At 39.2% G+C, this 26257-nt stretch overlaps 1 protein-coding gene across 1 annotated transcript in view; it reads right to left on the reverse strand.

Annotated features, from left to right (window-relative positions):
• Positions 1-1697: 1697 nt before the first annotated feature.
• The window catches only part of LMNB1 (lamin B1), a 60175-nt gene continuing 35615 nt past the window's right edge, over positions 1698-26257 (reverse strand). The window contains exons 6-11 of the mRNA XM_002744642.5: positions 21298-21518; positions 19067-19292; positions 17687-17791; positions 13401-13520; positions 5444-5554; positions 1698-2495 (exon numbers count right to left, since the gene is read on the reverse strand). Coding sequence (XP_002744688.2) covers positions 2454-2495; positions 5444-5554; positions 13401-13520; positions 17687-17791; positions 19067-19292; positions 21298-21518 — 825 coding nt within the window. The 3' untranslated portion in view covers positions 1698-2453. The remainder of the gene's footprint in view (positions 2496-5443; positions 5555-13400; positions 13521-17686; positions 17792-19066; positions 19293-21297; positions 21519-26257) is intronic.

Below are 26257 nucleotides of genomic sequence, written 5' to 3' on the forward strand. Positions count from 1 at the left end.
GAAGCATGCCCTCTGGCTCGCTCATGTTCTGTGGGAATGAGCTTAGGTGCAGCTCAGTTTCAGAAAACCTCAATTTAGTCCAAAGCTTGTCAGTCTAAACATACTCAGGAATCTACTACTGCCACACATCCAGGGTCCTGCATTTTGACTCTCAATTTTCCCAGCACACACACTATTCTACTGTCTTACAACTGCCATTTTTTTAAATGCCCAAATTAATTAAAGTGTTGGCTTTTATAACCTAATTTCTCCAGCAATAAAAGCACCTAGAATGCATTTTGATGGCAAGAACCCCATCTTGTGGCAGAGCGTTTCACAGCTGAGTTTGGCTGTATACTGTATTGCCATTCTCACTCTGAAGACAGATCTGCGTTGAGAAGTTATCATTTTATCTTCTTTACCAGACATTTATCTTGTGTCTGCGACAGCACCAAAGTATGCAGTAAATCTGTGGAGCACAGTAATTCTGGGGCTTTGTGAGTTATTTTCAAGTGAAAGCTGGTAGTCTTTGTGCAGCTTACTGCAGGAATATTTTAAGAGAAAAGCAAACACTGACTCTGGGTTAGCTTCTGAAATACTATCTGTTCATTTTAGGAAGAGTTCAGATACTGCACTTCTATAAGATGAACTCAACGAGAGCAATCAAGACAAAACCTCCCTAAATTCACATGAAATGACACCATAATTAACACCATACATAATAAAGCTACCCCACACAGAGCACACTTGTATTTCATAGCATTCATGTTATTCCCCTAATAGGTGGGTTTTTTTTTTTTTTTTTTTTTTTGAGACAGTCTTGCTCAGTCACCCAGGCTAGAGAGCAATGCAGTCTTGGCTCACTGCAACCTCTGCCTCCGAGGTTCAAGTGATTCTCCTGCCTCAGCCTCCAGAATTGATGGCATTACAGGCGTCCGCCACTATACCTGACTGATTTTTCTATTTTTAGTAGAGACAGGGTTTCACCATGTTGACCAGGCTGGTCTTAAACTCCTGACCTCATGAACCTCCCACTTTGGCCTTCCAAAGTGCTGGGATTACAGTCGTGAGCCACTGCGCCCAGCCTACGGTGGCTTTTAATCCATTTCTCTGCCCTTCCTATTTTCAAAGACAATAGAACTATATTCTAAAACAGTCTCCCCATTTTTTCTTTTACTAGGACCATCCGGCCTAGGCAACACGACAAAATCCTCTCTACGAATACAAAAAAATCAGCTGGATGTGGTGGTGCGTTCTCATAGTCCCAGCTACTTGGGAGGCAGAGCCCAGGAGGTCAAGGCCGCAGTGAGCTAAGACAGTGTCACTGCACTCTATCCTGGGCAACAGAGTAAGACTCTGCCTTAAAAAAAAAAAAAGAAGGAATGTCTTTCTCAATGTCTTTTTCTACCGTTCCTTTTTGGTTTTCCTAAAGAAATTTTGAAAGCCCTTATTTTTAACAAGCTAAAAAATGTAACAAAGCATTGAGCATAATGTCTGGCTTATAAACATTAGGTGCTATTATTGCTTTTATTGTTGTTATTAATGACAACTGAATACTGAAGTCCCCAAAATAGCTTGTTCATCTTCCTCAACTGGCAAAGCCTTAAAAAAAATCCAGTTCAAACAAGCCAAATTATATTTTTATCAAAAGCAAAACTGAAACAATACTTTTCTCCCCTCAAAATGTTTTTAAAGGGTTAAAAAGGACAGTAGAGATCAATATTAAAAGAGGTTTTTTATTTGTTAATGTCACATAAGAAATTTAAGCAAGTTACACTATCTTAAAAAACACAATGAATGCATTTTAATAGAGAAACCCTTCCCTCCCTATGCCTCCCTCCCTCCGCCCCCTCATGAATTAAGAATCTAAGAGAAGTAACCATAAAACCAAGTTTTGTGGAATCCATCGTCCAGAGTGCTTGCATGGTGATTAGGTTAATATTGCCTTCTTACAAAATTTCTTTTCTATTTAAAAAAAATTGTAAGCTTGATTGCTTATTACAAAAAAATTCAGTATAAAAGTTCAATATATTGAAAAATGTTTTCCCCCTCCCTCTCAGCACCATTATATATAGCAGAGAATAATGAAGAGCAGATTGCTAGTCTAGATGCAGCAATCTTCAAATTATACCGAGACACACAGTGGTTTATTTACCCTTCCCTCCTCATAAGAACTTTAAAAAAAGAAAAAACACACATACAAAAAAAGTCAAAAATTTTGAGGAACCCCTTCCAAACAGTACACAGTTATGTTCAGTGTCAATAATTCACATCTTGCAACAAAGTGTATGGACATGATTTCTTTTACAAAACTTTCAGCATCAAAAAGGAAATTAAGGCCATCAGATTTGCAGCTTAAAAATTCACATAAAGGAAATATAAAAATATTCTGTGCTTCTGAGAAGGCTCTGCACTGTATACAGGTTAAGGATTACCATACTTCTTAATTTTGAGGAAGAGAGTTGATGAAAATTTTACATAATTGCACAGCTTCTATTGGATGCTCTTGGGGTTCCCTGATGAGGAAAACAGAAGGAAAAATTAATACTAAAGAAAAAAAAAATCACAATATTCTAAAATAAGACAAAAACTTTTAACTACAGGGATACTACAAAACCATATTACCTAACTTCAAACGAGCCCTATATCATCTCTCACTCTTGTAATATTTTCTTTTTTCTCTTTTTTGTTTGTTTGTTTAAGACAGAGTCTCACTCTGTTGTCCAGGCTACAGTGCAGTGATGCGACCTTGGTTCACTGCAACCTCCACCTCCTGGGTTCATGAGATTCTCATGCCTCAGCCTCCTCAGTAGCTGCGACTACGGGCGTGCATCACACCACACCCAGCTAATTTTTGTATTTTTAGTAGAGGCAGGGTTTCACCATGTTAGCCAGGGTGGTCTTGAACTCCTGGTCTCAAGTGATCCACCCACTTTGTCCTCCCCAAAGTGCTGGGATTACAGGCATGAGCCACCGTGTCTGGCCTCTAACCTTCTTTTACGGACTTCTTTCTAGACTACCCCCAACAAATTCCAGAACGGTAATTGTCAACTCCGGCTACACATTCATATCCTAAAGAGTTTTTTTTAAAAATTCTGATCTAGGTCCCTTGATCAATCCAAATGAGAATTTCTCATTGTACTGGGAAATGATATCTATCTATATATAATTTTAACATAATTCTAATATGCAGCTCAATTTGAAAACCATTGTTCAAAAAAACAAAAAAAGGAAAACCATTGTTCAGTAACTTCCTTTGATAACTTAGGAAACAGGAGATCAGTGGATCAGCTTTAACAGCCACATCAGAGAATAAGGCTTGCTGGATCCTAAACTTACACATTCCAAGCCATTTGCACTGGATTTATCCTCCAAGGTGAAGTCAACATGGTTCCTCTATCCATTTCTTTATCACCCATTAATTTTGTAAAACCTCACAATATGACTTGTGACTCACCACTGATTGAACTAAAACAGGTTTTTTGAAGGTCACCAAAATACTTCTAATCAATTCAAAAGGCTATTGGATTCATCCTCAAATATTAAGTTCAAATACCTGTTCTGCCCTTCCATCTTCCCTTTTATGAACCTTGGTATCATTATTTTCTGTGATAAAAACCTCATACATCTTTATTTTTTTTCCTTCTCTCACCCTCAGGTTTAGTCACTAAGCCTTAATAAATCTCCTCAGTGTCTCTAGAATCGCCCCTCTAAAGTTAGACCCTCTGATTCAGCTTGGTTAGTGATACCTTATTTGTTTTATTTTATTTTATTTTGAGACAGACTTTCGCTCTTGTTGCCCAGGCTGGAGTGCAACGGACTATGCCAGTTTAATTCCAATCTTTCAACTTCAGTTATCTCTCACATAAACCCTACAAAATAACTGGATGAATAGATATGTTTGGTGCGTTAAGTCTTGATGCATCCTCTGTACTGAGCTAAAGATCACTATGAATTCTTTGTCATTCCTCCCAATAAGTGGAGACTGTTTTACCTACACCTTGAATAAGGACCAGCCTCATGACTTTGACTAAGAGAATGCTGTGGAAAGGACAAGGGGCCCATTCTTTAAGAAACCTGGTACTCTTCACTTACTCTATTAGACAATTGCCATGTTGTAAAGAAGCTTTGGCTAAACTCTTAAATCATAGAAATCCATACAGAAAGAGACCTAAAGGATATTCCAGCCCAGGCCAACCTCTGAGCTGAACGCAGCCTGCATGATTGAGTTCAGTCTGCAGCACATGGAACAGAAACACTGCCCAGCTGAGCCCAGTCAGACCACAGAATTATGGGAAGTAAGAAATTGCTGTTTTAAGCTGCTATGCTTTGGGGTGGTCTGTTGGTGAAGCAACAGATGATTGGAACATCCTCAGAACACCATCATCTGCCTTCTCTCCAATACCTAAATAATTGGCCATCCTTCAAATTAGTGGACAAGCATCATCTCCCAGAGTTCTTCTCAACTACTCTGCTGGCCTGGAGTACGTCCTCTAACATCTGACATGCTGTAACTCATGCTGAGCCACTTGTCTTGAGCCTTGAGTTATCTCTTACATAATTATTTCACTTCTAAGTAATTACAATGTTTCCCATTTAAGCACGGGAAAATGGAACGTGTGCTTGTTTCTTGTAAGCTAAGTTTAATGTATGTGTTTTAAAATATTCCTCCAAAATAAATGTTTGAGAAGGCATCCAGGAAAGAATTCATGCTACTGCATGCAACCCACCTCAAGTGGTTCTCAACCCTGAGGACTAAATACATGAGAGTGTTTATTTAGATCAGGACTAGGGCTAAATGCAGCAAAGCAGACTTAAGATCATAAATCTGGAGCCATAGAGACGAAGTCTTATCAGGATAAGGGTAGAGAATTTGATAAATGATTAGACCCAAACAGCTTGAGAATATAAAGGCTCATTAGTTATTAATAATTCCAACTTAATTATAACTAAAACCAAATTTGGAGTTTCTTTATTTCAAGGGCTCTCAAAAGCCCAACCATTAGCTAAAATCTATCTTGCAATTAGATAATGATTAGAAACTTAATATAGCAAGACTTTTGTTTCACTTTGAAGTTGAATATTACTTTGTTTTTTAAAAGTTTATATGCAGCTGCTTGCTCTAATTTAGTGATCTCAACTTTTAGTCACAGAACCCTACAGAGTAAATAAGTTTTGGGGCATAAAATCCAATCCATAGACATGTTTCACTGTAACACATAACAACATTAGAAAACAAAAGACAAAACTGAAATCTGGTAAAATGAGAAAAAGCATCAACATATTCATCCAGTATCCTAAAGTATCACACCTTGAATATCCCTTTGGGGAATACAAACCCACTTGTTAAATCACTGCTTTGGTTCATCAAGTGATAGGGGGAAAAACCCAACCACTCTCTTGGTCTTCATGTAATTCTGTTAATAAAATTTAAAATAAATATATTAAATAAATAAAATAATACCTGCTGGTGAAAAAGTTCTTCCTCAACAACCACTCCAGCTGCCTCTTCCTCCTCCTCCTCCTCTTCTTCAGGTATGGTTGTTTTAAAGACTGTACTTCTTTGAGCAACCTCCTAAAAACAATAGTAGTTTACTTTTAAATTAAAAAACACACTTAAAATCACCACGTGCATGGGAGAGGGACCTTTTCATTGCTTAAGAGACAGCTTTTCTGCTTATTATTATTACTATTATTCATTCTTTTTTTTTGGAGACAGAGTCTTGCTCTGTGGCCCAGGCTCGAGTATAGTGGAGTGATCTCGACTCACTGCAACCTTCACTTCCCAGGTTCAAATGATTCCTGTGGCTCAGCCACCCCGGTAGCAGGGATTACAGGCATGCACCACCACGTGTGGCTATTTTTTTTTTTTTTTTGTATTTTTAGTACAGACGGGTTTTGCCATGTTGGCCAGGCTGGTCTTGAATGCCTGGCCTCAAGTGATCCACCCACCTCATCCTCCCAAAGTGCTGGGATTACAGGCATGAGCCTCTGAACCTGGCCCCTGATTATTATTTTTATAAGGGTGGGGCGGGGGCAGCATATCAGTAACTTTTTTGTTATTGAACTGAAATTTCTGCATAATTAGTAGCAGTTCTTATACCTTCCATATTCCCTGCAGGGGAGGAAGTGCCATCCAATTTGAAATACCTGCTGAGAAGTTTCCACTGCTTTTTATCCTATTCTGTTACTAAGAATTCTGCAAATTATTTGGCATACTAAATTCTTTATGAAACTCAACATGAATTCAGCTTAAAGATCTTAGCTCCTGGCAAAGAGAAGGTGTTAAATAAATGCTGAATAAAATAAAGCTGGAAGCCAAGTGTGATCTCAGGGACCATCGGCAACAGGACCACCTGAGTGAGAAGAAAGGACAAGCTCCTTTCATTGCCTTTCAGCAACTGATACCTCTTGAACAAAACAAAATGAAGACAGATGAACATGATACACTATTTACCAATAACATACTAGTGAGGTTCCAATGTATTCTATACAGAAATAAGTGTGCTATCATTCACTAAAGGTATGACAGAAAGCAACTATTTCCACTTTCTACTAAAAAGCTCAAATACAGATTACTTTCCTGTGGAAAATGCCGACTTGGCACAAATGCAGCAGTGTTTTTGCTTAAGCACAAGGCTAACCTGATGATCTGGCAGCAAGCAAGTGAGGGTGTCTGTCCTCGAGAGTGCTGCAGAGCATATAATTTTATTCTGTACCCTGTCCTAAGGTCACTCAAGAAAGAGAATGCTACAAGGGAAGACACTAATATTACTTCAGTAAAAGCTTATCTAATGTATACCAGCTAATTTACAAAGGCAGAGAAAGAAAACCAAAGCCCAGTGTCACACAAATGAGCCTTCTATTTGAAATATGCTCAAGAATGTGTTTTGTAAATAAATTAAGGTGGTGGAACAGTATTTTGTGGGATTTTTTATTACTGTTTCTAGACCAAGAAAGATGGACCATTCTGAGTCTCTCAATTAGCCAATAACTTCAATGCTGTGAAATTGGTCTATCTTTACAAACAGAAAGTCATTTCACAAACACCAGTGTTTAAATTAGTAATAATAATTTTAAAATGTGATTCCTTAGATCAACCACCATTCAAAATATCAACTAGGAGACAGCAGCATATAAGGCAAAAAATAAATTCTTAAACAACTTTGAGAGTACCTATCTCTCCTCAACTCATCTTAAAATAAGGAAAGAGTCAAACAAAATATTCTATAACAAAACTACCACATTCCAGCTTCTAGATGTTTGTAGCAGGGTATGTATGTATCCCATATGCAAATGCTGGCTCTTAAGGTTCATGATGTAACTTAAGATATTAGCCTCAATGAGAACCTAGGAAAACAGCAACTTGCCCATCTTCATTATTATGAATTACCTTAACATATTTACTTTAAATGTAACCCTACTGTTAGGCACTTTTCATTTGAAAACATGTAAAAATCAATTAATCTAATACAGAAAGTCTGTAATGAAAAATGAGTGAGCTAATGTCTAAAACTCTAGGTAGAAAAATAACAAACAATAATTTAGAACCAAAAAGTTGTTGGGAAGCTTAGATCCAGGAAACTGTTATTAGTCAAGATGCTGCTAAATGAATGTGTTTCCCCCTAGTGTCCTAAAAGGTCCACATAAATGGTCTTACATGACAAGCTTTACTCTGTCTATAAAATGTAGTATTGGTCTGCCCCTGCTCAGAGCTTTGGCCACATGAAGGTGCACTGATCTGTGCAGTGGTGCCCAGAGCCAGCTGCACCTGCTGATGCTGCTCATCCATTCACAGCTCTGTGCTCAGTCATATAATGTTGGAAGCCTGACATCGGCCACAGTACACAGAAATCGGCAAATGCTACAAATCAGTGTGATCTTATATGGACAAGAGATGATTGTTTATATTTTATATATTATATCTCTACCTATATAAGTAACCATTTGCATATACAAAAGTTTCCATTATATCTATATTCTGAAAAGTCTGGACATACTGCTTTATTTTTTTCTTTCCCTCATAGGAAAATATCTTTTTTTTTTTTTTTCCATGGTGACATTTGCTGTTTTTAACCACCCAGTGCCCCTTCCTTCCTAAGAGCCCCCAGGTTTGGCTGGGTACCCGCCCTCCATGAAGCACAGGAGCCCACCACGATGTGGCTGCTAATTCCACACTCCTGACTCCAGAAACTGGTTTAGAGATGGGCCCATCTAGTGAGAGTGAAGCCCAGATGGGGCCTCACAGGGAATGTTTAGCTTCCCTCCATAATTCAAACACAGAATATTAGTTTATTTGATGGGCTGGACTGGCCTTTTTTTTTAAGACAGAGTTTCACTCTTGTTGCCCAGGCTGGAGTGTAATAGTGTGATCTTGGCTCACAGCAACCTCCACTTCCCAGGTTCAAGTGATTCTCCTACCTCAGCCTCCGTAGTAGCTAGGATTATAGGCATGCACCACCACACCCAGCTAATTTTTTGCATTTTTAGTAGAGACAGGTTTATCCATGTTGGTCAGGCTGGTCTCTAACTCCTGACCTCAGGTGATCCGCCCGCCCCAGGCTTCCAAAGTGCTGGGATTACAGGTTCGAGCCACCGTGCCCAGCACACTGTCTATTATTTTAACAGACTTCTACTGCCTTCTGCTTGGTAGGCTGTTCTGAGAGAGTTCCGTAAGAAATGAGGAGGAAAAGCAGTATGAATACAGGCCTTACTTCATCAGACAATTACTTTTGGCATGTATCCATTTAATTCTGTAAGACCATGTTTATTTGTCAGTAGTATCGGATCACATTAGCAAAAAATCTATAAACTCCACCATAAAGACCACTTTTTTGAAAGGTCACCTTCCCACAAAAAGCAAATAGAAAAGACGTACCTCTGGGAGCAGCTGGAAGCTATCCTGTGTCCCCGAGGGAGGCAACCAGAAGAGAGACAACAGACAGATCCCTGGGGACATGCTGTGAGCCACTGGATCAGGTTCACTATTTAAATTTTTTATTATGTGAGCCCAAAAAAATTTCCATTATTTCTAGCCAGTTTAATTGGGTTTTCTGACATTTTAATGCCCCAGCAAGAAGAAAAAATACATAAAAAAATAAGACTGACTAAGCCAGTTACCTACAATCTTCCTACAAAGTGATCTTTATGGCAGGTATGGTTTATAGATTGTTGCTTATCTGGTCCCTACTACAAATATGGTCTTACTGAATTAAATGAATAAATGCCAAAAGTAACTGTCTAATGAAATATGAACTGTATTCATAACACTTTCTCTCCTCATTTCTAACAGAACTCATTTAAAACAGAGCCTCGTAAGCAGAAGGTAGTAGAAGTTTGTTAAAAGAATGGATCAACCAACCAATCAAATAATAAATCTGTCATCAGTAATACTAGTAACACTGTCTCAACATGCATCCCATGTCATAATATCTGCTACTTTGTTCATGTCACTTTACCTATTGTGTGGACATTTAAACCTATTGCTGCAGTCCAAATAGCCTCCTATAACATTGTTTCTAACTTGGAACACACTTGCACACAGAAAAAGAAAGAGACATTTCTTTTTCAGACATTTCCAATTTCAAATGGCCCTGGGGGCACGGAACTACTAGCATGGAAAGCTTAAGAGTTGCAGTTAATTCCAGCACTAGGTGGCAGCACCTACAGCAGCTGGACAGGATTCCAAAGTGCTGAAGGCAAGAAGTGAGCAAGGGCTTCAGCACAAAAAAGCCGGCATTCTGACACCTGTGAATTATTGAAGGTACTTGTAAATATCCGCTACCCTGAGAAACTAGAAGGTGTTTGGAAGTAAATTCCCCAGATGCATCCAAAAATCTCACACAACTTTCAGAGGTCGACAGTGACAGAAAATCAAATGCCATTTCGTTTTCAGTCTCAGTCTGAGATCAAAGGCACTCGTCATTCAGCAATCAATTCCTTAGGGAAAGCATTTTAAACAACAGATGTTTACAGTGGGAACATGAAGGGAAGATGGCCAGAAACAGAACTTTTTATGCAGGCACCTCAGACTCCTATAATGAATGCTGCTATTGTTTTATTTCTCTGAACATAAGTCTTGGTCCATGTGTGATTAAAAAAAAAAAAATGCATCCAGTAATGTTTCCTGAATTCCTGTTATGTGCCAAGCATGATGCCAGGATCTACCAGAACAGGGCTTTGCCCTCAGTGTGCTTCCTCTAGTGAGCGAGAACAACCTGACAGGCAGGTTAGAGACCTGCCCCTGGCACTAAGTGAGCAGATAAGGAACCCCTAAAGGGATGCTGTGATTTGACCCTCTGATGACTCCAGCTTTTGCAGACACTTTCCTCCTCTGGACTTCCTGACACAACACATCATTTTCCCCTGACTTCACTGACTGCATCTTCTATCTCCTTTGCTCTTATTCCTAATGTCAGTATTTTCTAGGGTTCGATTCTGGACCCTCTTCTGACAAACATTACACAGCAAGTCCTGTAACTTACTTCATTTATTTAAAACAGAGTCTGGCTCTGTCGCCCAGGCTGGAGTGCAGTGATGCAATCTCGGCTCACTGCAACCTAAACCTCTAGGATTCAAGCCATTCTCCTGTCTCAGCCTCCCAAGTAGCTGGGAATACAGGCACCCGCCACCATGCCCAGACAATTTTTCTGTTTTTAGTAGAAGCAAGGTTTCACCATGTTGGCCAGGCTGGTCTCGGCCTCCCAAAGTGCTGGGATTATAGGCATCAGCTACCATGCCCAGCCAGTCCTGTAACTTTAAATATCACCTAGGTGATAAGGACTCCCAAGTATCTCTAGCCTGGGCAGGGTTCAAATAAATATTCCAGTAGTCTTCTAGAAATCTCTACTTTGGTATCTAACTGGCATTGCAAACTTAATATGGCAAGAAAAGGTCTCTTGATTACTTTTCCAACCCTTCTCTCCACAAAGCCTGTTATTCCTCCTGCAATTTCCTCAGTAAATGGCACCAGGACCATCAGGCTACCCAAACAAACTAGAAGTCAACTTAATTCCCATCTCTCATCCCTCACATTTAACCTGATTAGTACATGCTATCAAATTACTTCTAAAATATCTCTTCCATTGGTTTGCTTCTCTTCTACCCACAGAACCACCTCAGTCTAAGTCACTCTCCTCAGTTGCTTTATCTCTGCCTGGTTTTGACCCCCCTATAATCCATACAACAGCACAATTTCTTTCTTCACTCTGTTTTCTTAGCATGTCACTCTCCCTAAAATCCCTCAAGTAGCCTCCCATTTGTGCTCACATTATGATCTATACTTCTCCTCAGAACCTTCGCAATCTGGCCCTGCTAACCGAGTCTCCCTCTCCCTTTCTCAGTGTTTGTTAGCCACAGTGGCCTCCTTTCCTTCAAAACACAGAAGGATTTCCTGCCTTAGGACCTTTGTACTTGCTGTCTCCTCTAACTGGGAATACTTTTTCTGTCCTCTCAATGGCTGGCTCTTTCTCACCTTTCAGGTTAATACTCGGGAGTCGCCTTGTCAAGGCCAACTTCTCTGACCACCCCCACCCTATCCTCTCCTTGGTGACTCTTTATGATACCACAGGGACTTCTTTTGTTGTTTTTTTTTGTTTTGTTTTGTTTTTGAGATGGAGTTTTGCACTTGTTGCCAAGGCTAAATGACATGATCTTAGCTCACTGCAACCTCAGCCTCCTGAGTTCAAGTGACTCTTCTGCCTCAACCTCCCAAGTAGCTGGGATGTACCCCCACACCTGGCTAATTTTTATATTTTTAGTAGAGACGAGGATTCACCATGTTGGCCAGGCTGGTCTCGAAATCCTGACTTCAGGTGATCTACCCGCCTTGACCTCCCAAAGTGCTGAGATTACAGGCATGAGCCACTGCACTGGGCCTGATATCACAATTTATCTCTCAGTTACATTTATCAGAAAGTCACTTTATCTTAATCCCTGGCTTGCTTACTCTCTTTAGAATACGGGCTCCATAATGCCAGAACCCATATGTGGCTTTTTTACTGCTTATTCCTAACACAAAGTGGCTGGCACACAGCAGCTGCTCAGGATTTTCTGCATAAATGAATAACCCTGCACTTGTAAATGTGGCTAGCTTCCCTACCGGGTTTGCCAGCCTAACATTCCTCCTTAAATCTCCTTTCAGCACCACTCAGACTGAAATGCATATCCAGTCACGTCGTAAGATACAAAACAGCAAAGCCTGCCAGCCTGGAAGCTGGGTGAAATGGTCAGAACCAGTAAGCATGTCGGAACAAGGAATAACCGATGGCTTCCTTGCAAGCCAGCTTACAGCTCTCATGGTAGACAAAGGATGGAAAAGCAGTATTACAACTAAAAGAAAAATGATAAGTGCAAACCATTCTGAACTCCCAACACAAGCTCATGCTTGTGGCAATTGCAACAAAGAAGGAACTCAAATCTAATCAGAGGCTCAGTGATGTTTTGTACAGCACCTGGATCAGGTGATTTGCTGGGGAAAAACAAGGAGGAAGCCATGCTTTACTACCTTCAAAGAACACTTTAGCTACTTTATTAGGAAGTAGTATTTCTAAGACTAGTATTGGTGGGAACACATGCAGTGTTTTACATGGTAGTGGGGAGGTAAGGTACTTTGACAAGAATTCTAAGACTGACACGCTGAAAATATATACTACAAGCAGATATACACTCCACAATCTTTAAACTCAGTTTCATGAACATTCTGAGAGTGAATAATGAGGTCAATAATGTAAGAATTTACTAGATAAATGTACTATGCCAGATACTATTCCAAACATTTCCCAAAGATTGTCTCATTCTTTGATTATCTCACTGATACTGTTTCATTAATATCCTTTTTTTTTTTGAGACTGAGTCTCACTCTGTTGCCAGACTGGTTTGCAGTGGGGAGTTCTCAGCTCACTGCAACCTCCGCCTCTCAGGTTCCAGTGATTCTCCTGCCTCAGCCTCCCAAGTAGCTGGGACTACAGGCATGTGCCACTACGCATGGCTAATTTTTGTATTTTTAGTAGAGATGGGGTTTCAACATGTTGGTCAGGTTGGTCTCAATCTCTTAACCTCATGATCTGCCTGCCTCGGCCTCCCAAAGTACTGGGATTACAGGCGTGAGCCACCACGTCCGGCCCATTTTTAAATAAGAAATCTAAGAGAGGTGAAATAACTTGCCCAAAATCACAAACCTAGTGTGCAGTGAAAAATAGAAACTGGACACAATCTGTTCTGAAGCCTGTGCTAATAACCAATACTCTATAATACACTCCCATTTATTCCTAAAATTTTAAAAAAGATTCAGTTCAATTTACTTAACAGTTTTGGTCTGTTTAAGCAATTAGTTATCGCACATTTCAATCTGATCTTGATTATACTTGCAACTTTCAAGTGAAATCAACATTGTGGTGGTGGTCCTGATAAACTAGCCTTACCTCTCCCTGAGAATTTTTCAATATAACCTTCACATCTTCACCAGTGCCCCAGGAGTTCTGGTTCTTCCAGATGAGGTCAGTGGGGGGGCTGGCTGTGACACCAGCGTTTGCAGCCCAAATCTATAAAAAACGAAGGACATCAGTACACCCAGAACCCACTCTCCCACATGCCAATTCAATACGATGAGACTCAAACACTTGATTCTAAAACTCTGAGAAATATGCCCAGCTACACAGTTCTATACATAGCTGTGTGGCCAGGAGAACTCACAGAGCTTCTCATGGCCCCAGCTTCCCCATCTGATAAGTGAATATAATGATACATAAAGCCCTGAAATGAAACTGTCTACACTCACATCCTAGTTCCTTTACACACCAGCTGACCCTGAGCAAGTTACCTTCAGTCATCCATAAAACAGCATAGAAATGACACCTGTAACAGGTGGGATTGTTGAAAACAGCAAGTGATTACCCACATACAGTGGCTGCCTAACTCAGTGAATGGTAGCCTCAGCATTACATTATTCTATGGGTTTTATGGGCCATCCATGTTAGAGCCTTCTGTGATCCCCCTCTAATAATGTCCTCCAGCTGCCTACAGATAGAACTAAAGAGATCTTCTGCAGCAGACAGCCTATCTAGAATAATCTTATGGAAACTGGTATGTCTATAAACAGAGAAAGTGTCACAATACCCTAGAGTATCTGAGACTGCATTCCAAAAAAAAAAAAAAAATGCTGGAAATGGATAAATCCCTCACTGTTCAAGGGAAAATATAATTGCTATTGAAATAGGCCAAACAGAGAAATAATTTTATTTTCCTTTTCATGGGCACAAAAATTCTTTTTATATATCTACTGGCAAAAGAGAATAAGCAGAGTGAAGAAAACTTGGCAGTCAGAAAGCCTAGGTTTGAATTCTGGACAAATCACTACACCTCTAGGAATCTCAATGCCTTTAGCTACAGGGATACTACTAGCCCTGATTTTTTAGAAAGATCATTTAAAAGCAAATAGAAAGAGAAAAGTTTGTAATCCATAAATTGTTATACAAATAAAAGATTTTATGGCCAGGCGCGGTGGCTCACGCATGTAATCCCAACACTCTGGATGGCCAAGGCGGGCAGATCATCTGAGGTCAAGAGTTTGTTCAAGTCCAGCCTGACCAACATGGTGAAACCCTGTCTCTACTAAAAATACAAAATTAGCCGGGCATGGCGGCACATGCCTGTAATCCCAGCTACTCAGGAGGCTGAGGCAGGAGAATCACTTGAACCTGGGAGGCAGAGGTTGCGGTGAGCGGAGATCATGCCACTGAACACCAGCATGGGCAACAAAATCGAAACTCTGTCTCAAAAAAACAAAAAAACAAAACCTTTATGACTACAAAAGGAAAGCTGAAGATGACAAAGACAAGTATATTTGTTTTGTTTGTTTGTTTTTTTATTGAGACAGAGTTTTGCTCTTGTTGCCCAGGCTGGAGTGCAATGGTGTGATCTCAGTTCACTGCAACCTCTGCCTCCAAGTTCAAGCAATTCTCCTGCCTCAGCCTCCTGAGTAGTTGAGGTTACAGGCATCCACCACCACACCTGGCTAATTTTGTGTTTTTAGTAGAGATGAAGTTTCTCCATGTTGGTCAGGCTGGTCTCAAACTCTCAATCTCAAGTATCCACCAGCTTTCAGCCTCCCGAAGTGCTGGGACTACAGGCGTGAGCCACCACACTCAGCCAACAAGCATATTTCAAAATGGGGCCGGGTGTAGTGGCTCCAGCCTGTAATCCTAGCACTACGGGAGGCCAAGGTGGGTGGATCACCTGAGCTAGGGAGTTTAAAACCAACCTGGGGAATATGGTGAAATCCCAACTCTATTAAAAAAAAAAAAAAGAAAGAAAAAAGCCGGGGTTGGAGGGGGGACGTGAGAAAAAAACAAGAGAAAAATCTATGAATTACTGATTTGGAGAGAGCCTTTACTTTTTAGATGTTCACCTGGAGCATTCAGATCTTTCATCAGCATTATAAATGGAAAGGAGCACAAGGTATTAATTGGGAGTAAACCAAAAAAAAGAACTGGATCTGGTCCAACATTTAGATTATGTGGAATGTTAGTGTTTTCCTGATTTTAAGCACTATTTCTCACTAGCCTATATGTAAATCATATAGCTGATTTAGTGTTACTAATAATCATCATAAAATGTCAGTATCCTTGCTGACTAATTTAACCTAAAATGAGTAAGTCCTATAGCCATGTCATTCAATATGGCAGCAAAATGTGGCTTCTGAGCACTTAAAATGTGGCTAGTCTGAAATAAATGTGCTGTGAGGATAAAATACAGACTAGATTTTGAAGACTTAGCTAAAAGAAAGAATGTAAAACTATCTAACTTTTTAGACTAATTACATGCTAAAGCAATAATATTTTAGATATACTGGGTTTAATAAAATATAGTCCTAAAATTCATGTCTTTCTCTTTTACTTCATTTTAATGTGGCTATAAGAAAATTTTAAATTACACATATGGTTCTCATATTTCTATTCTAGAGTTTTAAATTGATTTTTGCTTTTGCCTCTGCAATTTTACAGAAAAATCACTTATCACTACCATGTTCCAAAGAGCTGCTTATCACATTTAATGCCAGTTACTGAAGAAAAAAAAAAAAACACATTATTTTATATGATAATTGAGTTCTCCACTAGACCTCTAGAATCCATCTACTTAGTCCCTGAGGTAGTATACCCAGTAGAGAAAAGCAGATGATTGGCATAAGGCTTCCATATTACTTTAGATATAGAGAGCATACTCAATTCTGAATCCTTTGAACTAAAATGTCAGATTCTTTTTACCACATTATACAGCTTCCACAAGACATATAATTGGATTGAGCAATTTTCTCTCACTATAGTAATTACTAAAGAGAAGAAAGGATATTGTAGTTAGGAGAGCTGATCCATTTTTACCCATTATTACCAAATTAGCATCTGATATTTTCACAAAGTGGCATCATGCTCTCTAAATATACCTTTTTAAAGAGAAGTTTGAGCCTTTGATCTCCAACAGTAAGGTTTGTATCAACATAAAATTATAAACACATGTTTATAGTTTAGGTTAATACATGTTTAATATTTTTTAAAGAAGAATCTATAAAAGGAAAGAGACAGTCACTTCTATATTCTTTTAGGATGAAAAGAGTGACTTCTGCTGGGCGTGGTGGCTCACGCCTTTAATCCAGCACTTTGGGAGGCTGAGGTGGATGGATCACGAGGTCAAGAGATCAAGACCATCCTGGTCGACAAGGTGAAACCCCGTCTCTACTAAAAATACAAAAATTAGCTGGGCATGGTGATGTGCGCCTGTAGTCCCAGCTACTCGGGAGGCTAAGGCAGGAGAATTGCTTGAACCCAAGAGGCAGAGGTTGCGGTGAGCCGAGAACATGCCATTGCACTCCAGTCTGGGTAACAACAGCAAGACTCCGTCTCAAAAAAAAAAAAAAAAGAAAAGAGTGACTTCTTTAACATCTATATCAAAGTTAGCATATTCTACTGTTTGCTAAATCTACCTACTAAATAAAAGCAAAAGAATCTTTTGTTTACTCAATGAAACATATTTCTCTAAAAAGTAAGCTAACAATATTGCAGTAACTATTAAAGATGTAGTATTTCAGAACACACCAATAGAGAGCCATTTAGAAATCAAGACTCAGAATGTCACTGTCTTTCTCTGAATCTAGAACGTTAGATATTATGCAAAAACTGCACATAGATACTCTTGCTAACATATGACATTTCAAAGCAGTGATAATTTACGAGGGTGCCTATAATCCAAAGACTTTTGTTCAAAACTTAAGTTCTTAACCCAACCCCAAAGACAGCGAAGGGTGAAGTGGGGCCTAGATACCCAAATACTACCCAGATGATTCTGAAGCTTACCCAAGGCCGGAGATTGCTGTTTTAGACATATGTTAATGCACATATATTAATGCTATATTCTTAACAGATTTTTATGCCAAGCAGTGTCTCTTGAATGACATTGGGCTAGAAGTATCAGTCAGGTAATAGCTTTTATAGCTACTGGAATAGACAAGATAAAAATAATTCAAAGGTCAATTTTTCACTACTCTCAATAAGATGGAATTTTAAAAATCTTTTATAGCACTTGTAATATCCTAATAATACAAAAAGTGTTTTAACGGCAATTTCTAAAATGCTTCTCTTTTAGCCAAAAAACTTTTTGAGTTACTTTGTTAGTTAACAAAATGAAGTTAAATTAAATAATGACTAGATTAACTTACTGTAACAGTTTGGCCTGCCTTCAGCACGTATCTTGAGGTATATTTGTAACTGACTGATGTGTCTCCAATTTTTCTGATCATCTCCCAGCCTCCCATTGGTTGGTCCTATACACAGAAGAGGGGGGTAGTATTACTTCAAAGATACAGAAAGTTGTGGAATAATCAAATAAATTAATCCATACAGACAGTTAAAACTAAGACTGCTTTATGGCCATCTTCCCATGTTTCAGGTTTTCCTACTATAAAAAGAAAACATGATTTTGTCATTTAGTAAAACAGTAACTTCAACAATGAGTTAATTAGAAAGGTACTTAACTTTAAAGAGGACAGAACTGGAAGGAAAGGGTATAAACCAAATTAAATGGTCAAATTCACTGCTAGATAATGTGGGTCTTTCAAATTTACAATATTATCTAGCTGTCATAATCACAATTTTAAACATCAAGTATTGGACTACTTCAAGCTTTTAAAATATAGATACATAAGCTTAGAAACAGAAGAAAATCTGTCATTTTCCTTCTGCATCTGTCCCACTTCTGCCCATATTCAACTCTCTTACATGAAAACATAAGGGGCTCAAAAAAACAAAAAAAGGTCAATGTGGCTGGGCGCAGTGGCTCACACCTGTAATCCCAGCACTTTGGAAGGCCAAGGTGGGTGGATCACCTGAGGTCAGGAGTTGGAGACCAGCCTGGCCAACATGGTCAAATGCTGTGTAAAAATATAAAAATTAGCCAGACACAGTGGCTCATGCCTGTACTCCCAGCATTTCTTGGGAGGCTGAGACAGGCAAATCACGAGGTCAGGAGATCAAGACCATCCTGGCTAATATGCTGAAACCCTGTCTCTACTAAAAATACAAAAATTAGCTGGGCGTCGTGGTGGGCGCCTGTATTCCCAGCTTGCGCACAGCTGTAATCCCAGTTACTCAAGAGGCTGAGGCAGGAGAATCACTTGAGCCCGAAAGATAGAGGGTGCAGAGCCAAGATTAAGCCACTGCACACCAACCTGGAGTCATTAAGTTAATAAATGAAACAATATCCGCCATTTTCATCCAATTGCTCTAACTTCTTCACAAATCTGGCTAGGGCAGAGAATAATAATACTTTATCCTCAGAAAAACCACTATAATAAAAGGAACAGGCTTTTCAAAAAATCCCTGGCTCTCTAGAGAAGAGTTAATGTTTAAACTACTAAGGGCACCGCCTCTTCCTCCTATTTTAATTTTATTTTATGGATTTAAGTAAAAAAAATATTAAATCCTTATTCCATGAAGACTTAATGAATCCAAACAAAAACTAAGAAGCTTTCACAATTGCAAGATAGCCTGGAAATCTGCAAAGCCTTGCTAGAAAAAAATGGGTCTATTTTTTTTTTTACCTGTTCAGAAGTGTTCTTCAAGCGGATAAATTTCCCATCAACATCAATTTCTTCAATGCAAACATTCCCAGTGGCTGAGGCGGAATGAGAGATGCTAACACTGCTACTCGCCTCTGATTCTTCCACATCAACCCTCTTCCGCTTTCCTCTAGTCGTACGTACACTGCGACTTGAGGATGCTCGGGATACTGTCACACGGGAAGAAGGGCTTGGAGAGAGCTTCAACCTATATGGGAAAAATAAAACAACTTATTATTAGAACACATATGCCCTTCTTGCCTTTAAAAAAAGGGGGAGAGGGCTGGACACGGTGGCTCATGCCTGTAATCCCACAGCACTTTGGGAGGCCAAGGTGGGCAGATTGCTTGAGGTCAGTAGTTCAAGATCAGCCTGACCAACATGGTGAAACCCCATCTCTACTAAAAATAAAAAAAATTAGCTGGGCATGGTGGCGGGCGCCTGTAATACCAGTTACTCAGGAGGCTGAGGCAGAATTGCTTGAACCCCAGAGGCAGAGGTTGCAGTAAGCCAAGATCACACCACTGCACTCTAATTTGGATGACTATCTCAAAAAAACAAAACAAAACAAAAAAACATGGCCAGGCGCAATGGCTCACAACTGTAATCCCAACACTTTGGGAGGCTGAGACAGGCGGATCACTTGAGATGGAGTTCAAGACTAGCCTGGGCAACACAACAAAACTTTGTCTCTACAAAAAATACAAAAATTAGCCACGCATGGTGGCTCACACCTGTGGTCGCAGCTATTTGGGAAGCTGAGATAGAAAGATTGCTTGAGCCCAGGAGGCTAAAGTTGCAGTAAGCCAAGATTGTGCCAGTGCCCTCCAGCCTGAGCGACAGAGCAAGGCCCTGTCTCAAATAATAATAATAATAACATTCCACCCATGAATTTCTAAAGCAAAATGTTACTTACAATCTGTTAGCGAAAGCCAAAGTTTACCTTAAATAAGGTAAACATTTTTATAATAAGATACCCATCATCAATTTTCCTAAAAAAAAAAATCTGAATGTCTTCTCTAGAGATAGAAGTAATATAAGCATAATGCAAGAAGTCTAATAAACGGGTAGAAGAAGGTCATCTGATCTACCACCATCCACTACAGCCACTGTTACAGTTAGTATACTGTTTCCTCTTTGCATACCTGTATTTTCTTGTGATCACAATGGACATAATATTGCCTGACTTTTTATCCTAAATCAGGCACATTCCTTTTGGAACTCTTTTTGTTTTTTTGAAATAGAGTTTCGCTCTTGTTGTCCATGCCAGAGTACAGGGGCTATCTCGGCTCACTTCAACCTCTGCCTCCCAGTTTCAAGCAATTCTCCTACCTCAGCCTCCCAACTAGCTGGGATTACAGGCATGCATAGCCACACCTGGCTAATTTTGTATTTTTAGTAGAGACAGGGTTTCTCCATGTTGGTCAGGCTGGTCTTGAACTCTTGACCTTAGGTGATCCACTCACCTTGGCCTCCCAAAGTGCTGGGATTCCAAGCATGAACCACTCACTGCACCTGGCCCTTTTGGAACTCTTTTCTGCAAACAGGTATCGAAAAGATTTATACATTGACCAGATTTAAATTACATGTAAAGCCAGCCAGGTGTGGTGGCTCACGTCTGTCATCCCAACACTTTGGGTGGCCGAGGGGGTGAATCATTTGAAGTCAGGAGTTCGAGACCAGCCTGGCCAACATGGTAAAACCCCATCTCTACTAAAAATACAAAATTAGCCAGGTGTGGTGGCACGCACCTGTAATCCCAGATACCTGGGAGGCTGAGGCAGGAAAATTGCTTGACCCAGGAGGCAGAGGCTGCATTGAGCCAAGATGACACCACTGCACTCTAGTCTGGGCAACAGGGTAAGACCCTGTCTCAAAAAAATAAAACTAAAAAATAAATTATATGTAGAGTCTCTTTCAGCCAATTTGGTATTTCCAAATCACAAAAACATTTAAAATCTCAAAGGGACTATTCCATCCTGATGCAGTTCAGCATTTAAAGGAATAATAAAAAACTAAGAGTACTTGGGCAGCACTTTGTCTGTTAAGGTAAAAATATTATCTATGACTACCTCTATACCTAGGTGTTAGAGGAAATGACCGAGAAAATAATTAAAGTTCTTTTTAAAATGCTGCTATTTATTTTTCCTTAAATATAAAGGGTGAGGGGCAAAAAGTGGACCATAAGATAGGGTGAGACTTAAGTTCCTTACCTCTCTTCTTCTCCTTCTAAGAGTTTCCTATAAGCACTGATTTCCATATCCAGGGCTAATTTTACATCAAGAAGCTGTTCATAGTCATTCAGCTGTTGCTGCATCTGATCTCTTATTTCTGCCATCTCTCTCTCTTTGTCTGAGAGCATGCGACGAGAGTTGTCTTTTTCTTTAGCAAGTAAGTCCTCTAATTCTTGAATCCTTTCCAAACATGCTCTAGACTTAAGATACAAGGAAACACATTTACTTTCTAGGAACATTCCAACATTAGCACAAGGCAGCTATTTTAAACCATTTCCTAAACTGGAAAACAAGTACAATCCTATGGAATCTCTAACTCACTAGAACTGAAGAGATTTTAAGAAATTAAAGCCCGAAATTCCTCAAATACAAAATACAGACCTCAGGAACGTTTTGGCTAATAAAAGAATCAAAGATATATTCCCCAAATGTAAGTTCTGTAAATATACATATATTGTTTTCTGTACTGAGCCAAAAAAATTTTAAGCTGTGGTTTTGGTAAAGTCAAGTCTGGCTCCCTTACAAAGCCTTTACTTCCAAAAGTATAAATTAAATAAAGAACTTAAAAAGATATAAACACTGACTGACAAAATAAACCTAAGAGTGGGTAAAAGTATGTTTTAGCAGACTGCTGAGGAATATTCAGAAACCAAGGCAAAGGGACTCTGGTTATCATGTGGAAGGTACTACCTAATGTTCCTTTAGAATTGGTGGGCTATCTCATGTTCAGTTAGCACACAAAGGCCATACAATATTGGGCTGGGTGATTTGTAAAGTAACACTGTAAACATAGAAGCTGTATATTTGGTACTAAAAAATTTAAAAATCACACATCCTACACCAGAAAGTTCATCTTAGAAACCTTGTGGCTCACTGGGTAATTATTCTTCTGTGTTTCTCCATGACAGAATTCATCTTAGTAGCCTCAGAAAGTGACAATTAATTCAAAAAGACTGATGGATAGCTTAGGCCTCAGAATCACAAGTACCCGCAACAGAGCAGGAGAGGAAGGGCATCTAATGTGCAAAAACTAAATCTGGAAGGCTAGAGATAAAAAGGAACTACCCAGTACATAAAAACTATACTCTTGCTGGTTAAATTTACTTCTCACAGTAGTATAGGTTCAAAATTTTGAAACTGCATTAACATATACTTGGGCTGAACAGATAAGTAAATGGATGATAAAAACTAAGTTTCTTACTCTCAGACAGAAAAGTTATAGATATGTCAGAGAGGACACCAAAAATGAATCCTGTGGTACTAGATTCAAGTCAGAGACATCTGTATGAATTCATGTTTACCTTAATATAAACACAAATGATAAGACAGAAAAACAGTTATAAATATGTGTGTACACTTGGGTTAGCATACATAAAAATATTACCTACTTTTACTGGTGAGAGGGCTGAGAAGCAGTGACACCCCAGGACCAATGAGCAGACTCAGTGACCAGATCTTAATTTCTTTCTACATACCATTCTCCAATAACAAGAACCAAGGCTCCTTGGAGAAATGGATAATTCTAGGACTGGGACAGGGAAAACGCAAGATGGGCCTACAGCATGCTATAGTACCAGAAAGCAACAAAGTGCTCAAAAAGCAATGGGACACAGTGGCCAACCTGACAGAACTCCCAATGGCCAAAGGTGAAACAATGGCTTGGATTCAAGCCAAAAAAGTAAATACTGCAGTCTTAACTTACAACCCAAACTATAAAGTAAATGAGTCCATACTGACACAAACAAACAAACAAGGAATGGGCAAATCTTTACAAAAGAATGCCATTTAATAAATGTAGATCTCCCCTCAGAATGTGGTGCTTAAGTCCTGCCCTTCACCCTTGAGGGTGGGCTGAACTTAGTGACCTGCTTCCCATGAACAGTGTATGAAAAGGGAAAACTAGTGGTGCTGTTGACAGTGGAGAAACATGGTAAACCCTATCTTAAACCAAGCACCACCAGTGATGTCATTTAGATATCACCTATGCGCAATCCCGGATGTGATGTGACAAAACGGGCACCTAAAACCCCAAACCCCAGTCTAATCATGTGAAAAGTGCCAGAGAAATGCAAATTGGGGACAGTCTATATGATACCTGAACAATCCTACTCAAGACTCAAGCTCATAAAAAACAAGGAGAGCCCATGAAAATGTCACAGACCAGGGGAGGCATGTGGCACCTGGAATAGAAAGAGGATAATAAAAAAACCTGGTGAAATCCAAAGTCTGGAGTCTAGTGCACAGTAATATATCAATGTCAGTTTCTTAGTTTTCAAAAATACACTACGGTAACATAAGGATGCTAACAACAGGGAAAACTGGGTGAGGGAAAAACAGAACTGTCTATGCTACTTTGCCAACTTTTCTGTAAATCTAAAATTATGCCAAAATAACAAGGTTGTTTAAAAAATAATCAAGAGTCACTCTGAACCTATTCGGGGGTAGAGGGGATGCCTAGTTCACGTGCAAACAAAAAAAATTTTTAAAGAAAAAAAATGACAATCAATTAATTAAATTACAGAGTAGTATATGACTTGACATTTTATTTAGACAGGCACTCCTCTTAAGATATGTATTACAAAGGTAATCCCTGAACCTCAGAGAACTTGCATTTAACTGCGTTAGCAAATATCATGCTATAAATGGAGAAATCCATTTCCCCCCTACTATGTTCTTTGTATTTTCTTTTCTCCAAAAGAAAAAAAGTCATGTAAGTTCAAAACGCCTCCTTTCAATCTCTTTGTTTTATTTCATATATCGAGGTAGCAAACAAATGAGCAAAAAGGAGAGTTGATGAGAGATACAAACTACCCAAGATTCACAGATAACCTGAGCCCGATTCATAAACCCAATAATGTCTCTGACTGCCTTTGATGTTGCAGAGCTGTTTAAGAGGGAGAAGTCAAAATCTAGGTATAGAAGTTTTAAAGTTACCCTGAATCATTCTGTATTTTAAATAGAAATATTTAAATTCTATTTTCAGTTACTGCACTTACACTTGTGTAGTGAAATATAAGGAACACTAGGGGGAATAGGGGAGGGACAGCGGGGGGTGGGGAGTTGGGGAGAGATAGCATGGGGAGAAATGCCAGATATAGGTGAAGGGGAGGAAGGCAGCAAATCACACTGCCACGTGTGTACCTATGCAACTATCATGCATGTTCTTCACATGTACCCCAAAACCTAAAATGCAATTAAAAAAAAGAAATATAAGGAACACAGTATGAGAAGTTAGACCTAGATTCTCCTTTCTAATTCTGCCATTAACTACCTATGAGACTATAAGCAAGCTGTAATTAACCTCACTAAACCAGTTTCCACATAAGGAAAATGAAGAGATCTAACTAGATCACCTCTCAGATATTGCCTCTAACCCTAAATTTTATGACTTCTGATGATCTTGGGGTTTTTTTATTTTTTTATAGTATGTAATGTAATTGTATTGGTTTATTAAGACTAGCTGCAACAAGTCTCCAGAATCTGACACATTGTTTTTGTGTCAGAAAAACAAAAGTTAGAGGTGTTTTTAAGTACCATGCTATACTGTTCTCTAAGGCAAGCAAGCGCTAACCAACCAATTCATTTGGCCCCAAGTCAGAAATCTAGAAATGCCATAAACAATGTAAAATCTCTAATTCCAAAACATAACACTGCTACCATCTATATATTATTTAAATATATCTTCTAGAATCAGTATTTTAAAAGCCATGTAAATTTTAAGCGAAATCTAAGAAGTACTTCACCAACCTGAGTTATTTAACCAAAAGGAAATTCTTATGGCCCAATAGGTAGCATGATGAAACTGACATGACTCAGCAACAAACACTACTAAGATATACAATAGGGAAGTATTCAAAGAAGTAACATTTTTCTTTTTGATGATTTTTCTAAGGCTAAAATTTATCAACTAATAAAAATATTACTCAAAATATACTGTTTACCATAAAGTCTGTTATCAACAATGAATGGAGGAAAAGATTCACCCCCAGACAGAGAAATTAAAAACTATTTTGGCTAAAGGGGAATGCTCTTGTTCTATTTACTAATGAGTTAGCTCCTGGAAACCCCCAAATCCCTGCCTAACATTACTTAAAAACCACTAAGCTAAGGTCAACAAAAAAAATTGCAGCCAGGTGCGGTGGTTCACAGTTGTAATCCCAGCACTTTGGGAGGCCGAGGAAGGAAGATCACCTGAGGTCAGGAGTTCCAGACCAGCCTGGCTAACATAGTGAAACGCTGTTTCTACTAAAAGTAAGAAAAATTAGCCAGGCATGGTGGCGCACACCTGTAAACCCAGCTACTCAGGAGGCTGAGGCAGGAGAATCATTTGAACTCAGGAGGCAAAGGTTGCATGCCTCTGCACTCCAGCTTGGGCAACAAGAGCAAAATTCTATCTTGAAAAAAAAAAAAGAGAAAACTTGCAAAAATGGGAATGCAATTAACAGGCAAACAGGGAAATGGCTTGGATCTGGGTCAATAAGTTTCAGAGCCCATTGCTACTTAATAACACTAGACTACTCTCAGTTTCCTCATCCAAAGTACAATGAAGATCCACCCCAAGAGAATATCTGTACTAAGTAAATCAAACGGATTAAGCAGTAGCCAAAAAAATAATAATAAGAGTAGGAAAAAATAAAATTGAGAGACAGTAACTAGTATACAATTTACTATTAGTAAATGGAAAAGAGTAATAAATGCCAACTCAGCATATGAACAGAGAGGCCCATTTTTAGAAAAGTACCTGTTAAGACAGTGATATAATCGGAATGTTCGTGTTCCCATAAAGTTCATGTCTAAATCCTAACTCTCAAGGTGATGATATTAAGAGGTGGGGCTTTTGTGTGGTGATTAGATCATGAGAGGAAAGCCCTAGTGATTGGGATTCGTGCCCTTATAAAATAGGGCCAAGGGAGCTGATTCACCCTTCAACCATGTGAGC

Source organism: Callithrix jacchus, chromosome 2 (assembly GCF_049354715.1).
Source record: "Callithrix jacchus isolate 240 chromosome 2, calJac240_pri, whole genome shotgun sequence".
In the NCBI taxonomy this organism is placed as follows: Eukaryota; Metazoa; Chordata; class Mammalia; order Primates; family Cebidae; genus Callithrix; species Callithrix jacchus.